The sequence below is a fragment of the Pectinophora gossypiella genome, chromosome 8, assembly GCF_024362695.1.
Source record: "Pectinophora gossypiella chromosome 8, ilPecGoss1.1, whole genome shotgun sequence".
Classification (NCBI taxonomy): Eukaryota; Metazoa; Arthropoda; class Insecta; order Lepidoptera; family Gelechiidae; genus Pectinophora; species Pectinophora gossypiella.
The window spans coordinates 10,965,069-10,983,469 of NC_065411.1; the positions used below are offsets into that span (position 1 = coordinate 10,965,069).

General features: G+C 34.6%; 1 protein-coding gene across 1 annotated transcript; it reads left to right on the forward strand.

Annotated features, from left to right (window-relative positions):
* The first annotated feature begins 6,919 nt into the window (after positions 1 to 6,919).
* LOC126368801 (uncharacterized) lies at positions 6,920 to 9,115 on the forward strand. The gene is made up of 2 exons (XM_050012958.1): positions 6,920 to 7,008; positions 7,571 to 9,115. Exon 2 carries the CDS (start codon positions 7,853 to 7,855, stop codon positions 8,810 to 8,812), a length of 960 nt encoding a protein of 319 aa, XP_049868915.1. The 5' UTR covers positions 6,920 to 7,008; positions 7,571 to 7,852; the 3' UTR covers positions 8,813 to 9,115.
* Positions 9,116 to 18,401: the final 9,286 nt, after the last annotated feature.

An 18,401-nucleotide genomic window follows, 5' to 3' on the forward strand; every position in this document is an offset into this window, starting at 1 on the left:
AGTATTTTCAATCAATGTAGTTAGAAAGGAAGTTACACGAAACTCTACATCTCGAAATGGAAACACGCCTGTTGAAGTTATTACCTACAATGTCGATGTAATTTCCTGAAGTTCATAAGCCGCCGCTTGCTAGGGCACTTTCCCATTTATATCTCCAAAAGCTGTTCTTTGACTTCATATAACCGGGCAATGCTTCCATGAATGGTCCATTAGAAAGTTTCTTTGAGACGTCTGGCGAGTAGTGCATTCGTCAGAGATTGCAAACATTTGCTCACGGGGGACTAAGATCTTTTCAGTCGGGAAGGCGTCTGAAAATGCGCACGTTCATCAGTAAAACATTCAGGGGAAACAAAAGTTTTATTTCGTAGAGTGAATTGCATTGCATCGAGTTGGGTATGCAAAGTAGCAAAGACCACCCCAGAGACAAAGTTTACCTACTTGAACCTCATTTTTATTCCACAATACTTTACTGGTGACTTTTAAAGATTACTTTTAAAATTAATACTAAATGGGGATAAATGTGGGTTCCGACACCATATTATCAAACCGCATATAGAATCGTATCCATGAAGCTGAGTGTAATCTAGAAATCAGTTGACTCAGTGTTGCCGTCGTTGTTTAAAACGCAATTGCATTGTATACTTTACACCTCTTCGTAAAAGTTATGTCTTGTACGAAGTACACAAACGTTTTATTCCGTTTCGACAGTAACCAAGCAAATAGCAGTTCAAGCAAAGTCTGAATGACGTCACTAAACGAGGTTTACAATGTCTACCAATTGGTATTTCACCCCGCCCCCACTGTCGAAGGCGAGAAATTATTTACATAGAAGTACAACGCCAAATTGGTAGGAGTAATTGTCGTATCAATTGATTCGTTCAATTTTGTTATAATGTAGTATTACTTATTCTATGCCATCACGTTATCAGGCATTGATCAGTTAAGAATGAGCTCGTCTTTGTTTATTTTTTTATGTGACATATTGTAGATTTGGCGGTGATGGGAGCCACCGGTGCGGCAATGCAGGATGGAAGGGGCAAGTCACAGGGACTGTAACCTGGAACCTGAGACAGGGCAGCAGTAAATGTCAGTACTATTCAGAGGAGGAGGACATGAATACTAGTACGGCTTTAAAATAGACCACTCTAGGCGCCATCACACTCGCGTCAGACAGAGTACTGCGAGACGGAAGGTGAGAGGAAACCCACTGCCTTATTGTTCCCTAAATAGTAGTATGGAGAATACTACACCACCAAGAGCGTGGCTCTTAAATTAGTGATGATTGTATATTTGCTTCATTCACTACAAAACTGAGCAGACTTGTTGTATCGCGTGCTGTCTAATACCAATACTTATTATAAATTATTTGTACAACAAAATGTGTATATGCGTTTTAACGACTTTGTGACTCTGCCGTAAGACTTACGAATAATACTTATTTACCTAATAATGCCTAACCACACTAAAGAGAAAATTATAAAGTAGACCCACAACAGAATATGTAGAAATATACAGGGTGTTAGTGACATCGTAACGAATACTCAGGGGGATGATTCAGACCATGATTCTGAGTTGATATCAAGTGGAATATTCAGTCGGAAAATATATGAAAATTTTTGTGTATCTTTTTAATTATTTGCAGTTCCATACTTTTGCGACGAAAAACTCTACTTGATATCAACTCAGAATCATAGTCTCAATCATCCCTCAAAGTTTACGTTACGATGTCACTTACACTATGTATAGAACATATCATAATACTACAGTCGAGTAGTAGTAAAAAGTGTTGTGCGAGAAAAACTTATAATATACTTAAAAGAAAATGTCTATAATACAATGTGATCATGCTACACGTGCTGTTGAGTGAAATGCCACGATCCCCACTCGTTCGTTGCTTTTATATCCATCATTTATTATACGTTCCCCGCGACATTCGAGTATTTTTCACCCAGCCTGAAGGCAACTCACTGAAGTGAACTTATAGACGTCAAATCTGCTATTATTTACTGTAGTCTGTATCAGGCCTGCTTTAATTTAGTGCATAACCTCACAACACTGAAGGAATATCGGCACAGTTACTACAGAAGACAATTTGTAGCAACTCTTGGTAATAGCGTACTAATGTTTATTTGAATATACATATAGGTTAAATATTATCCAACGACCAATTTTATTCATTTAGTACATTGGACCGCCAGGAAATGATCCTATGCATATTTTAGATAGTACAATACACTAATCACCCTCTACATTACAGGTACCTATGACATGCATTGTCAATTATACCTGTCATTTTCGTATCCGTTGAAATAGAAAGGGGACTGGTAAACGACAGTCATAACATTTATGGAATACAAGTCAATTTTAAGCAGAAATCTAAAACAACCGTCTAAATTTTTACATCGGCCAATAACCCGACAGACTTAAGTAGACAGCACGTTACACGGATTACATACCAGCGAGATGCCTATTTTATTCGGACGGGTTATTCATTCATTTTAAAATTAACTTGTTGACAATCATCCGTTCCTTTCCTTTTCGACAGATACGAAAATGACGGGTTTCTGCAGCAATCGGAGCCATTGAGTGATTAAAAGTCTCTGATAAAAATAAACATAAAAAATATATTATGTGGGTAGGCAGCAATGACTAGAAACCAATTTTATGTCACATCGATCTAAGTAGGTAATTGGAAACAGCTATTCTGCACGGACGTGTTAGTCCAATCCTAATCCTCCCGAGGGCCGAGTCTGCACTTTAAGACTAGTTTCAGTTAGAAACCAGCCTAGGATCAGTTTGGGACCAATTTGGCTTCGCAAAAAACATTCGCAAGTACGTCGAGTCCTTGGTCGTACCCGCGTCCCATCACGTAGTTATAAAGTAGTCAACACAGGACCGCTAATGATAAAGTATATTATGTTACCTCCGCAACTTTTATAAATAAGTTTCAGGAAAGACAAATAACTGTCATAAGAAGACATGAGACGTTCAGAAGTAGAGTGTAGGTATTATTTATCATATCTGGTAGGTCTTATATTAGCCATTACTTTCGTTTACGTGGATTTTAGATTATCGCGTTAAGTAAATTCTCTAACTTGTAATATCAAATTACTTTATACATAGAAAATACAGAAATACTAAAGAAAACAGAAATATAAAGACTACAATAGGCCTTATTGCTAAGTAGTAATATTTTTCAGGCAACCTTTGGATATAGGAGATATTGAATATATCCCTTGAAATTAGGTACTCCATCCCTAACAAATACCTCCCATTGCTCCTTGGTTTTAATTTCTTTCTATGCCAATTTTCATCCAAATCGATCAAGCGAATAAGGCGTAACAAAGTAACAGCCAGACTTACTTTCACATTGTTATTATTAATAAGGATAAACAGGCTATTTCCCACTAATTACTAGGTACTGGATTCCCCTCAATCAACCAGAGAGGGCGTGGTACGACTCATTACACACTCATTGTTATTTGAACTGATTGTTACCAATTTTAATGACTGTACCTAACTTACCTTGGGGAACGCGTTGGCGGTTGCAATATAATGAAATTTATTACGTGGTGAGTACTGGGGGGCTAAAAAGGCCACCATCTCAGGCCTTTACATCTTTATCAGATGATTCAAACAGCGTTTCTGTGGCAGCTTTTAAAATGGCTGTAAAGTCCAATGCGAGAGCGACAGTAGCGGCCGCACGACTGGCATTGTAGTTGAGGGTTACTAGATGGTACAGGTGGTAAATCGGCCCTCTCACTTCTGTGTCGCCTCTCGCGCTTGTCGGCTAGAATCTGGAACCAGGTTTTATCGTGTGCTTTGCACCCATCGGCCAAAGACGTCCTCCACTTATTCCGGTCACTGGCCAGGTCCTCCCACTTATCGGGGCTGATCTTAAAAGCAAGCATGTCCCGCTTTGTGCAGTCTTTAAAGGCCACAAAGGGGGGGGGGGGGGGGGGGCTAAAAAGGCCACACCGAAGCAATTTATATAAACAGCAATATTGCAATTTTCCATTTACGCATATAAAAGTACTTAAGTGGGCAATGCAAGCAAATGTCAATTAGCAATATTGATTTTTTAGATTTATTGCTTTGATGTGACCTTTTTAATCCCCCTGTTCATCTAGATTTATTGTGCAAACGACGGCAATCCAATTGGAAGATATTAATTTACTTATCATTTTATAAATCCCGTGCCATTAAAACAGTTCATTTGATTTTATTAGATAGGTACCTTCTAAACATCACATTTAAAGACTTCATGTAAAAAATATACGAACTTAATGAATAATTATTCAGTATTAAAAGTTTAATTACTTTTGAAAAATGTTTTTTATACGTAGAAATAGAGTACAAAGATTACATAAAATATTTAACATGCAAAATTCAATTGTGAATTATCATCATCGTTTAAAACGGGACCAAATATTGTAAAGATTTTGTTTGTTCCCTAATTCAGAAGTAAAAGCTGTTTACCAAATCTCCGTTAAGCAAAATGGAATATTATCAATTAAGTAGGTACATATCTAATCTAAAAATGTACATAGCATCACGCACGTATCCCCGAAGGGGTAGGCAGAAGTGCATATTATATATATACCCACTCCTCGCCAGTTATGTTTACGGGTGAGCCTTTTGCCATGAACCGCGCACAATTCCTGGTAACCACGTGATATCAATTAGGTATCTATGATCTAAACATGAAAATTTAAATGGAATGCTTACCTATCCATACCACACGATTGAGTGTAGAGTGCGTTCTGCTATGAAAACTGCCTCTCCACAATGCTGTTGCATATTTATGATCACGCTCCAAACGAGCCCTCAAATATGCTTTGATATTTTTTTATTATGTTGTGAAATATGCACAAAAACAAGCATTCTATATTATGTTCGAAATTCAAAAATCTTACTGAACTTAAAATACGTGTACGTTTTTCTGCCTGTTGCTTCAGCTATGGTAGGGATTCAACTTGAATTTGCGTTCGTTTCCATTTTAAGTCTCATTTAACTTTTTAATTTCAATTCTAAAGTACTTTTTTATCTGACCTTTAAACAGAAAAGGATAGTTAAGTAGAAGTTAGGTACTGTTCATCTTGTACATAATATAAAACTTACTTAAATATCATAATACGTATATTAACATAAACAATCTATACTGGCATACTCCGCCACGCTGCTCCACTGCGGGTTTTTTATATTGTTCATCAGGTGCAAACTTTAAAGAGTAATTTTAATGTGAACTTCTTCCTCTTCCATCGTGTGGGTTGTGAGGTCGAGTACCAACCTCGTCAACCCTGGTGTCAGGGTTACTATTGAGCCGCCAAAGGCCCTGACATGGCTCATGTAACGACTACTTGCTGATGTAAGTAACCGGGACCAACGGCTTAACGTGCCTTCCGAAGCACGGAAAATCTTACTTTTGGACAATCTGGTGATCAGTCAGTAATGTCCTAACAGTCCTAACCAAACTAGGGACCACAAAGTAACTTTTGTGACATGTCCCCACCGGGATTCGAACCCGGGACCTCCGGATCGTGAGCCCAACACTCAACCAATGGACCACGGAGGTCGTTCATGTAAACTTATAATGTAAAATACTGTTAGGGTTCTCATAAATACATAAACAGACAATTGCATAGGCATAGCACGGCACGCATATTCACCGCGCGTCGTTCGTCATGTTTACAGCTGACAAACTATGTGCCGCGTGCCACTATCGGCCGCGTCCACACCTCACGTGACCTCACATTCATCCACGTGCCTCATGTGCTGCCAACTCGAGGGGTACAATTTACTCGCTTGTACCACACTTGTACTACTAGTTGATTGACAAATATTTATTCTGTATAGGGCGAATGTGGAGAGGATGATAAAGTAGACTGAGGTGGAATAACATCTTAGCGCCTTGTGATCGATAGTTGTATTTCCGTTCACTATGGTTGATGATACTACATTTTAAGGGTATCAGAAGAATCTTTGTCAAAACAGAAGATTTTCGTCGTGTAAATGACACGCACAATGTGCTGTGATTTTGTGTTCTTCTTTATTGAAAAGAAGTATATCTTTCTATGGATATTCTTGTACAAAAGATTTAATAAAATGTTTTCCCGATACGCCCTGTGAAATAGAAAAATGAAACATGAAGATAATAAATACCATCTCGGAGTATAATGCGAGCAAATTCGAAGCAAATCCGCGGCCGCGGTCCGATATGAATTATCTCCGTCCGCACGCCATATTGTCATTCCCTTTTTGTGCTCAACAAAATATAATACGACATCCTACTGCTCATTAGCCGCTCGGCACTCCCATCTTTTTTGTCATAAACCGCGTCGGATCGTTTCCTTGAGATCACACTGCCCGATAAATATTTAACCGCAATTTTGTAGGGCGTATAAAGAAGGAATCCTGTGGCCTTTTAAAAAATGTAAAATAGGTAAAGTAAAACTGGGCTGATATAGGTTTGTTTAGTGGGACGACAGGCCGCAGCCCCGTACCTGCGCTGGTAATTCGAGCAGGGCGGGTGGTGGCTAGCGTTTGCATTTTGCATGAGAACCATTGTTTGGCTCACTATACCGAACCACGTATCGCGACGCGACGCCGGCCAGAGATTTACTGAACCACCCAATACATACACAACTACACTCATTAATTATGCACAGGTTAGCGCGCCACAGGAAGTTTTCTACTGGAAAGGAATACTGGCCGCTTTCTCCTCAAGTGAACTTTTATTTATTATCCGAGGTTACGGTGACGTCATCGTCAGTTCCAGTATAGTACTTCTCTTTTCTGAAAGCATATTGGTAGTTCCCAATGTTAAGGACATCGGATTTGTAAGGATTCTCTATAAATCTCAACACCTTTAAATTTGCCCTATTAGTAGTATATTATTGGGCATTCTGCCCCACCTATCGTTCGCTCTGCTCACGACCGTTCGCTGCGCTCACTTAGGTGGGTGGAATGCCCAATAATATAAGATCAACATCGTAATGTGTATATAAGGTAAATTATACGACTCTTTTAATCATTATAATTTTAGCTATATCAGGTGACATTCATTGCGACTATGAAGTTTATTAAACAACCGGATTCGTTGCAAATTGACACTTTTTGTTTAAACACGCAAAACAAAAATATCCGTCATGGTAAACTATTACCTAATACAATCAGGTGTATAGTATGCGGACCTTCTAATTGCGGAAAAACAAATCTTGTTATTGGTCTTCTTTTGCATAAGGATGGGTTGCATTTTAAAAATGTTTACGTGTATTCAAAAACATTAGATCAACCTAAATACATATTTTTGGAAAAAGTCCTAGACATGGTGCCCAGTGTCTCATTTTCAAAATATAAGGATAGTGAAGAAGTTCTCAGCCCCCAGGATGCTAAACCAAATTCAATAATTATATTTGATGACGTAGCGTGTGAAAATCAGAATAACATGCGAGATTATTTTGCGATGGGTAGGCATCGAAACATAGATTCGTTTTATTTAAATCAAACTTACAGTAAGGTTCCAAAACAACTAGTACGAGACAATGCTAATTTGATTATTTTGTTTAAGCAAGATGAAATAAATATGAAACACGTTTATGATGAACACGTTAACACAGATATGTCCTGGAATGAGTTCCGTGAAATGTGTTCTAAAATATGGAGTGAACCATATAGTTATTTGGTGATCAATAAAGATTGTCAGAAAAATGAAGGATGTTATAGAAATAAATTTGACAGTTTCGTATTTTTTAATTGATCATATCATTTTTCTGATATATAATGCGATGTTACTTGGTAAATCGCGTTATTTTGCCTAAAGATTTAGCAGAAGCACAAACTTATTTTAATAATGGAAGCTTGTTTAAAACGCCAAATAGTTAATGCAGCAGAAGCTGTTAAAAAAAAGGTTAAGAAGTTGCGAAACATTGAAACCGAAAATGAAGAAGCTTTGAAATCTGTATTCAGACCTATAATAAATCCATTAAATAAAATTGCCAATAAACGCTCCCATAAATTGACAGAAAATGGGATTCGCAAAACAGAAAAGCCGAATTATGAAGATACTATCACGCAACCGTATACTGCAAGTTGTGAAAACGTTAATGAAGATGACTATGAAAACAATAATAGTGCCAGTGATAAGGACTACAATGAAAGAAGTAATGATAGTGATAATCATAGTATTGATCTAGAAAATAGTAGCGACTCGTTCAAAACAGTTGAATGGAACGATGATACAGAAGACAATTTGTCTTCATGGTCATTAACGCCTGAAGATTTTACAAATGTTCCATATGGTGTGAGGAATGAACGAGGAAAATTGATGCTTGGTACAATTCCAATCACTATAGGAGACAAGATCATTAAAATAGATGGAAACCGATATACTACTACTCCAGGATTAATTGAACTATTATATAAAAAAAATCCAGATTTGTCTTCGGTTACAGAAGACGATAAAAAAATATATAAGTCACTGCTTTTGATTTCCAATGCTCACAGGCGCGATTACGATCCTAAAAAACCGATAAACGGCAATAAAGGTAGAAAGTATCTACAAATTATACAACCTCTTTTCAAGTTACCTAACAATACAACCCCAAACCTTAGTCCAATGCCAAAAGGAAAGGGCTTGTCAGTAATGAAGAAGTGGAATAAAAACGTAGATTACGTGTATTGGAATGATCCTAACGAATTGGTTGAAAGATTAAAGTTGTTGATTGCTTCTCAAGAGGCCGGCAATACAGGTTTAGATAATGAAATAATTTCTATTATAGAAGAACTCAAAGAAAGTGGTATTATAAACTAATAAAATACTTCACAAAATATTTATAGTTTCATTCGTAACTTAATAATTAAAAGAACCACACCTGTTTCAAAACCATGAATATTGATAAATTCGGACATCACGTTCATAAAAGAATGCGGCTGCCTGAATTATATGATTTAACTAAAACTATTACAAGAACAGATAACGGTGAGTTTAATTTACATTCGCAAAGATTAAGAGGTGTGGTGATACCTATTGAAGCAGACGATGTAGTCAATAAAGAATATGTGGATCAAACAATTCGTAATTTTTATACAAAAGAAGAAATAAAAAGTTATATTCAACAAAACAAAAAAGAAAATATATTTGAAATGCAACTAGCAATAAATCGTTTAAAAGCAACGATTATTGCATATATAGATCAGAAGTTGCAAAACCTTGATACACCTAAGTTAAATAAATCTACTCAACATGATAAAACAACAAATAGTGAATGAAATTCATAAGACAGCTCGAAAAAACTTCATACGTCGCTCCGTTATTCTAAAAGGAATAGACGACTTATGGCAAGCAGATTTGATAGACTTTAAAAACATAAAACCCTATAATAAAGGGTTTAGCTTTATTTTGGTCGTGATTGACTGTTTTTCTAAATATGCTTGGGTAGTGCCACTGAAAACTAAAAATAAATTAGATGTTACAAACGCTTTTCAAGAAGTATTGGAAAAAAGTAAGAGAACCCCTTGTAATTTGCAAACTGATATGGGTACAGAGTTTTACAATGACAAGTTTTCAAATTTAATGCAAAGTTTGGATATCAACCATTACTCTTCGTTTTCAATCAAAAAGGCATCAATTGTGGAGAGATTAATTAAAACTTTAAAAAATAATCTTTACAAATTATTTAGTTTAAATGGAAGTTATAATTGGATTGACAAATCATTAAACGTTGTAGTGAAAACATACAACAATACAAAGCATCGTACTACTAAATATAAACCAGTTGAAGTTAATCGTAATAATGCAGCTATGGTGAAAGAAAATATTCAGTCTAAGCTAAATAAACTGTCTTCGTTAACTAAGAATAAATTTAAAATTGGTGATTACGTACGTATAAGCAAATATAAAAGTAGCTTTCATAAGGGATACACTCCTAATTGGTCTACTGAAATATTTAAGATAAGAAAAGTGAATAAAACTGTCCCTGTAACATATTTAGTTGAAGACCAAAGAGAAATACCAATATCTGGGGCTTTTTATCAACAAGAACTTCAGAAAACATGTTACCCTGATGTGTATCTTATAGAAAAAGTAATTAAGAAACAAGGTAATAAATTGTATGTAAAATGGTTAGGACTTAGTGATAGTTATAATAGCTGGATTAACAATAAGGCTATTGTGCAATAAATCACTTTATATAAATATGATTTTCAATTTAAATCCATAACATTATAAAACAAGCAATGCAAGGCAGTGGACTTCTCAATAATTTAATAAACAATTTACCGTTCGAGTTACATTTACCTGGATATAATTACTGCGGTCCAGGAACCAAGTTAGAAAAACGTTTACTGCGTGGTGATAAAGGAGTAAACGGATTAGACGAAGCTTGTAAGGCTCACGACATATCATATTCAAAATATTCTGATTTGAAAAATCGACATAAGGCAGATTTACAATTACTTAACATGGCTAAACATCAACTGAAATCAAAAAAATCAAGCAAAGGTGAAAAACTTGCTTCATGGTTGGTTAGCAAAGTTATGAAGGCTAAATTAAAAACTGGAAGTGGATTAAAAAAATTTGGTTCTCTGGTTTCCAAGATTCGTAAACACGTAAAAAACAGTAACCCAAAAGATAACAAGACTATGATTAGATGTGCTTATCTCGCTGCGAAGAAACTTGTCTCTAAAAATCATAAAATTAGAGTGCCTCGCGTTTTGCCTTTGCCGAAGACAGGAGGAATTTTACCACTAGTTCCAATTTTTGCTGGATTATCGGCACTAGGCACTTTAGCCGGGGGTGCAGCGGGTATTGCTAAAACTCTTAATGAATACAAAGCTAGCCAACAGAGTTTACGAGAAACGGAACGTCACAATAGGGCAATGGAAATGAGAAAAATAGGGAAAGGTTTATTTGTTAAGCCGTACAAAAAAGGCAATGGATTATACATTAATCATGCAAAAAACTAATTAGTAAGCTACCTAATCGTGCACTTAGTAATGTGGATATTCTAAAACTCGCCATACATATACCTTATTTTCGAGGTGTGTATATGAAAGATCAATTACCTACAAAATCTAATCTTATTGAATGTGGTATTATAAATTTGGATAACTCTGAAAATAACGGTACACATTGGGTAGCTTATGTCAAAGTAAATAATTATTGCGAATACTTTGATAGTTATGGGGATTTAAAACCCCCGTTGGAATTTTTATACTATGTTCAGAACTGTGAATTATTTTATAACTATACAAGGTTTCAAGAATTCAATTCTGTTAAATGTGGTCATTTGTGTTTAGAATTCTTAATTAACTTTTGGTTTAAATAAATTATGTATAAAGTAAGGAAACATTTTTTTATTTTATCATTTGCACCATGTCTTTTACACTATCAATAACTGGGAACTCCGCTCTTCTATCTACATATTATACACCAACTTTACAATTAGAAGGCGAGTACGAATGTGCACTATTGTATTTAGCAACATTTAATTCTATTCCAAATATTGATAAAAGAAACAATAAATTATACTACGGTGAAAACAAAGTCATCGAAATACCTGAAGGTACCTATGAACTTCAAGATATAAATGATTATATAAGAACCAAAATTGACGTACCATTCAATCTGTCATGCAACAATAATACAATGACAACATCGTTATTTTGTTCTAAAGATATTAATTTTGAAAAACATGATTCTTTAGGCCATTTATTGGGATTTTCTAATCAGGTTCTAGAGGGAAATATATTACACACGTCTCACCTTCCCGTTAACATTTTACCAACGACTGTGGTGAGGGTTGAATGTGATATAGTGAGCGGATCATTTATAAACGGAAAACCAAGCCATATTATTTATGAATTTGCTCCTAACGCACCACCTGGTTACAGAATTATAGAAAGCCCTACAAAAATAATTTACTTTCCAGTAAATCAAAGTAATATAAGTTGTATTCACATAAGATTATTAGACGCATACAACAATTTAATTAATTTACGTGGGGAAGAAGTACAACTATATTTCCATCTAAAGAAAACATGATAATCTATAATAAAATGACGACTCCTTCAATTAAAAATACCAGTTATTCTCGAGGCATCAACAAAAGAACATCTAAGAAGTGTAATAATTTATCTGCTGAAAATATAAATTTCCTCAAACAAATTGGGTTGAAAAAATGAATATTTTAGATATATCATCTACACCTACTTACGACAACAGCATTGACGGTATTGAATTTCATTCTTATAAACCGTATGTGACAAGTTTCAACAGGAACGATGAAATACGCATCCCGATCAACCAGCAAGATTTATATGTTTTACCATCAGCCAGCACTCTATATCTAGAAGGAAAAGTGCTCGTCGGCAAGAGAGATTCGAAAGAAATAGCTTCGTCTGTTCAGTTTACAAACAATCCATTACTTTACTTTTTTCAAGATATTCGATATGAACTGAATGGTATCGAAATAGATAGAATAAAAAATGCTGGCGTAACCACTACTATAAAATCTTTATTATCTATGAATGAGTGTGAATCAAAAATGTCTAAAGTGTGGGGGTGGGATATTAATGGCACAAAAAATATAAATTCAGGTATTTTTTCTGCTTCTATTCCTCTCTGTAATATACTAGGTTTTGCAGAGGACTATAAGAAAATTATCATTAATTGCAGACATGAACTTATTTTGTTACGTAGTAATACTAATCTTAATGCATTAAAATTAAATACTGGAGAGATTGTTAACGATATTCAGATAAATAAAATAGTATGGCGTGTGCCACACGTGAAAGTTTCCGATAAAGAAAAAATAAATTTATTGAAACATTTAGAAAGGGATAGACCAGTCCAATTAGCTTTTAGAAATTGGGACCTTTATGAATATCCTACTTTACCAAAAACTACAAAACATACGTGGTCAATTAAAACTTCATCACAAATCGAAAAACCTAGATACGTCATAATTGGTTTGCAAACTAATAGAAAAAATAATGGTGACGCAGACATGTCTCGATTCGACCATTGTAATTTACGTGATGTTAAAGTATACCTAAATTCTACTTATTTCCCTTATGAAAATTTAAATGTCAATTTTTCAAACAATAATATAGCTTTATTATACGAACAATACGCGAGGTTTCAACAGTCTTATTATGGACGCCGAACAGAACCATTATTAAGTGCAAAAGAATTTAAAGAAATAGCTCCGTTATTTGTGATAGATTGTTCGAGACAGGTTGATAATTTGAAGTCTGGACCTGTAGTAAATGTGCGAGTTGAAATAGAAACCAATACCGAAATACCAGATCTGACTTCGGCATATTGCTTAATTTTGAACGATTGCATAGTCGAATATAAACCGCTCTGTGGGGTGGTTAAAAAAATATCATGAATTCGCAAACAATAATCGTTGATGTTCAAGGTTTTAAGGATCTTAGAAATAACTTCATAATAAAGGAGCTCGCTATAGCAACCAGTGATTATACGCAAACTTTTTTGATTAAACCTCCATACTCGTACAATACTCTAACAAGGGAAGAAAAAAAACAAGTTACATGGCTCGAAAAAAATCGTAAAATATATTGGAGTGAAGGATTTATAGATCATCGAGAATTCAAACGTATTATACAGCCTTATTTAGCAAATAAAAACATTCTTACTAAAGGATTAGAAAAAGTAAAGTGGATAAAAGAATTAGGCTCTAATTGCGAAGTGACCGATTTGAGTGAAAAAGAATGTCCTAACCTTTCTAAATTGGGTGATAAATATACGAAAAATGAAAAAAATTATAACTGTATAAACCATTCAAAATCATGTGCTTTGAAAAATGTATTGTGTATTAAAAAATGGTGTATAGAAAATAATAAATTTATTGTGTAATGAATGAAAAAATAGTTTTATTTTTACCTTTAATAAATTGCTTTAGAAGAAAATTAAATAAAACACCAGAATATAAGTATATAAAATATTTATTGCACTAGAAATTATAGTTACACAACTTTTTTGATATGTTTGCGATAAGTGCTTCTGTCTGCGTTAACACTTCATCATAGGAATCCTTATGTACTACGTACTGGGCGCTCATTAAAATGTTTTCCTCAGGGTCCCCGTTGTCATAAGTAACTTGAGGACTGTTCTCTAGATCGACAACTTGGACTCTAATTAGTCGAGCGCCCGGGGTGTGGTGGTTTTGTAGCACGAAAGATGATGTGTCCTTATGACGTATTTTTTTTGAGACGCACTGCACGCTAACATTTCGCTTGGCCGGCTTCCTCTTCTTTGGTTCGCGATGGAGTCTGGCCAACTCTGGATAATCTTCATCAAAGTTTGCCAGCGGGTCTTGCGCATGTTGTTCGAACATGTAGGTGATGTCTTCAGATGACGTCGTCATGTTGATCTGTTAAACAAAAACATAAGATAAGAAACATATTAATAAAAAAGAAAATAAAGTTTTTCTAAAATAAACACAATTTAGAACTATCTGTACGTATATCTTCCTAGCGTTATTCTGTTTTTACAGGGTCTGCAGACTTATAATTTAGAATTAACGTCACAATACATAAAAAATACAAGTAATATAATAAAAAATAAAATAATAATATTGACTTACCAAGTAGATGCACTCGTGTCGTGTCTAACCTCTTCGAGTTTTAAAAATGAATGACGCACCTTGAAGGTATTAAAGTGTAGATTGCAAATAAAATGCAAAATACACAAAATGCACGATTTTTGCAAAATTTGCTAGAATGACGTATTGTGCTTACCAGTGATGTGTCGTTCCCGAGAATTTTCCCACTTAGGGAATGTACCCAGCAGTAAAAGACGGAAAATTTATGATAAAAAGAGCTTTATTACCTAACCTTTACGCAGATAACATTATAGAGCACAAAAAAGAACAATTTGAAAAAGAAAAACAGCCAGTATTTTACTACTAAAAAGTTTTTGCAACGGAAACATTCCCACTTTGGGAACATTCCCGAGAACGGCACATCACTGGTGCTAGCAGTTGCTACATTCTTATAAATTCGCTGACTTGATGAATGATGACATCAATGTAGGTCAAGTAATCAACAACCATAAACTCACGATCACGCTCGTAATCCCTAATAGAGTAGGCAGAGACACTAGTTGCTTGTCACTCGTGAAACTTAGTCATGAGATTACTCGTATCCTTGAGACAACTTTCATAGGTAAGGAGGTAAAATTTCTTATGATAAATTAAAAAAACATTCATATTGAATATAATATTTTATTGTATAACAAATTTAATCACAGAAAGTACTTATAAAACATTAAATAAGTATAGTAAATTTTGTTAGTAAACTTAAACTATGTTAGGAAATAAAATTTTATACAAAAAGTTAATATTAAGTAAGTAATTTATTATATTACTACTTATGATTATTTGAGATGGTCTTTAGGTTTTACTCATAATCTAGGTTTTTAAAAGTTAAAGCGTTTCCCCAAGCTCGGGTTCTAATTTTATCGGTACATATCGATCGTTTGTCATCGCTGTTAGATAATGCAACTTTATTTACGCTTTGTGTGAATATTTGATGTTTTATCGACTTGAACAAAATATTTTTTCTTTTAATTATTTCATTATCAAAGAGAACTTTTTCATAGTCTGTAATGGTTAAGTCACGTACTACTGAGGACTTTACGCCTTTAGCCTTTTTGATAACTTGATCACAATTTTTCACGCAATAAAGTTTTGAGCGTAAACCGACAAAGTCAGTAATAATCTTTCCTCCCATCTCATCTTTAAAAAGACCAGGAACTTTTTTGTTTTTAATAGGAAGGCACCATTGGTTTTGCTCGTCGTAATTACTTGTATCGAAATAACTATGAAAAGTACTTTTTATGTCCAGATAAAAATCTTTTGTATGTATTAAATACAAAAACGAGTCGGTATCCATATAGCACAATTGTACTCTATCTTTATAAAAGGGCTTGATGACATTATAGTGAAAGTGAAACATATGGGATTTTGATAACTCTAACACTGTAAACCCTATGTATATTGGTTTATCTAAAACAATCTGGTCGGGCTTCATTTGTATAGCAACTAAGTTCTCCGTGAACACTGAAACACTATGAAAATAAGGACTAGCTATCAATCGCTCCGCTTGGGTAGACTTTTTTGTTATATTGTTTTCATCCTTCCACCTATTAACTAATTGGACATTCACTCTATTTTCGGTATTTTCTAACGTTTTTCCAAATGTACTATTATTAAATAATTTAAATAGGTCCTGCTCAAATACGCTTGTTGCTTTTTTGCGTAACTCGGTATTTAAATCAATATATTGTTTTAAGTATGCGCTCTGTCTAAAGGTAATAACTCGATGGATTTTACGTAATATTAAACCATGCTCTATACACTTTTTTAGGTGTACGTAATGAATCACATATTTGTATTTATTATATAAGTTTGGAACGAGTTTTTTAGTTTTACCACCAGGAGGAATGCACTTTTCTGCACAAAATGGAAGATCGTTGTGGTATTGATGTAAATGGTCAGGATATAACAGATCTACCTCAAGTATGTAACCCCAGGCATTGTTGTCGGGTATACTTGAAACGTTAAAATCATTTAATTCGCTTTCAAGCAAAAACCTGAAATTCGCGTATGGTAAATATTGACACATACTGAAACCATAAAGATTATTACAATCCACATAAACGATATAAGACTCGGGTTGTGATTCATCGTATTCATTAATATATTTATTGTTAGCTTTAGCATAGCGATGCGAACACATACATAATCCACCTCGAATTCCGTCTTGAATCATTCGGGTAATTTCTATGTCAGATATAAGTTCAAGTTTGATTCCTGTTATTAATAACATAGCGTCAAACGATAGGCTTGGCGCTGAGATGTAAAAGGCAGGGTCGAGAGTGTAATGTCGCTTGCAGGTCTTACGGAAATTCTGAAATATATCAGTTAACAGAAGAACATCCGATTTGAGATACAAGTCAGTATACTCTCCTAAACTAGTCAAACTAAATCGCGACCATACAGACATCGCGTGATTGTAATCATCATCGGAAATTGGATCATTATTTAATGAATTAAAAAAACAAGACTTCGATGGCAGTGCGGTTTCTTCGTAATTATCCCAACTTGACATATAATCATACGGATACACTCCCTTACGAGTCAATAATTTGAATTTTTCCTCTTCAGGAAAATGACGCCGAAGATAAACAAAATCCTCAGTTTTCATTGTTTTGGTTAGTTTGTCTAAACTCGTTCCTAAGAAATTAAAAGAATCTACGAAACGTAAATGTATGTACTCTTTTTCGTTGATAGGAACAAATTTAGAAAACGAGGTGTACTTTTCCTTCGTTTTAGGTATTATTGTTATTTTTCCAGGAACCTCTCCTAACTGCTTAATAAATAAATGGCAATCGTAGCCAGATAAATTATGGAAAAAGATCGGGATACATTTAGGAACTTTAAATTGTAAATTACAATGACGATGGGCTGCTCCGCGATACTTTCCAGTAATATGACAATGATCTCTAACTTTTTTCCCCCATAAAAAATTATTACAAATGTGGCAATATAAAGATTTTTCGAAATCACGAGCATCACTTTCAGTAAATTTCATTCCTCGATTCGTATTCAATAAAGTATTAATTTCCTTAGCATCATCCAAAAGCATATTTATGAATTTATTAACACAATCTCTACCACGATAAATTCTAAATTGGTTAAAATTAGGATCAATGGAAGACACAATATTATACGCAAACGCCGCGGGCACGTGACATTGCAATTTTGTTGTGTTAGCAGTATCACCGTCATTGTCTTGAATAGGTCGCAGAATTGTTTCGAAATCGGCATAGATAACAAACGGAATGTCTTGTTTTCTGTTGTAGTTTTTAAATGTAATAAATGAACCCTCTTCTGGTAAAACAGTAACAGTTCCTTCGCATAAATGACTATTGATGCGTTCAACTGAGTGGAAAAATAACAAACAGTTTTCACAGTAATAAACTTTTTCGTGATGTTTAGTAATTTGGTTTCTAACAAGACGAGTCAAGTCTTTGATTAGACAAAAATGAGACGATGTATCGTTTTCTAGGAACAAAAGATGTACAACTTTACGTTTATCGTTCTTTATGGTCGACTCTGATTTGTATAACGGACCTGTTATTTCTTTACCATTTTTTAATCCATAAACAAAAATACTCAAACTAGGGTTATTTTTTTCAAATATAGAAATATCTGAGAAAGTGATCGGAAAATTTAAGTCTTTAATGTTTAGTACTTGTTGAAAATGGGGATACGATGATACCCGCTCTGAGTGCTTTTTTGAAGGATACAGAGCAGCGGTTACACACCATAAGAAACAAAAGTCATCCTTGTTTTGTATATTGAGGCATC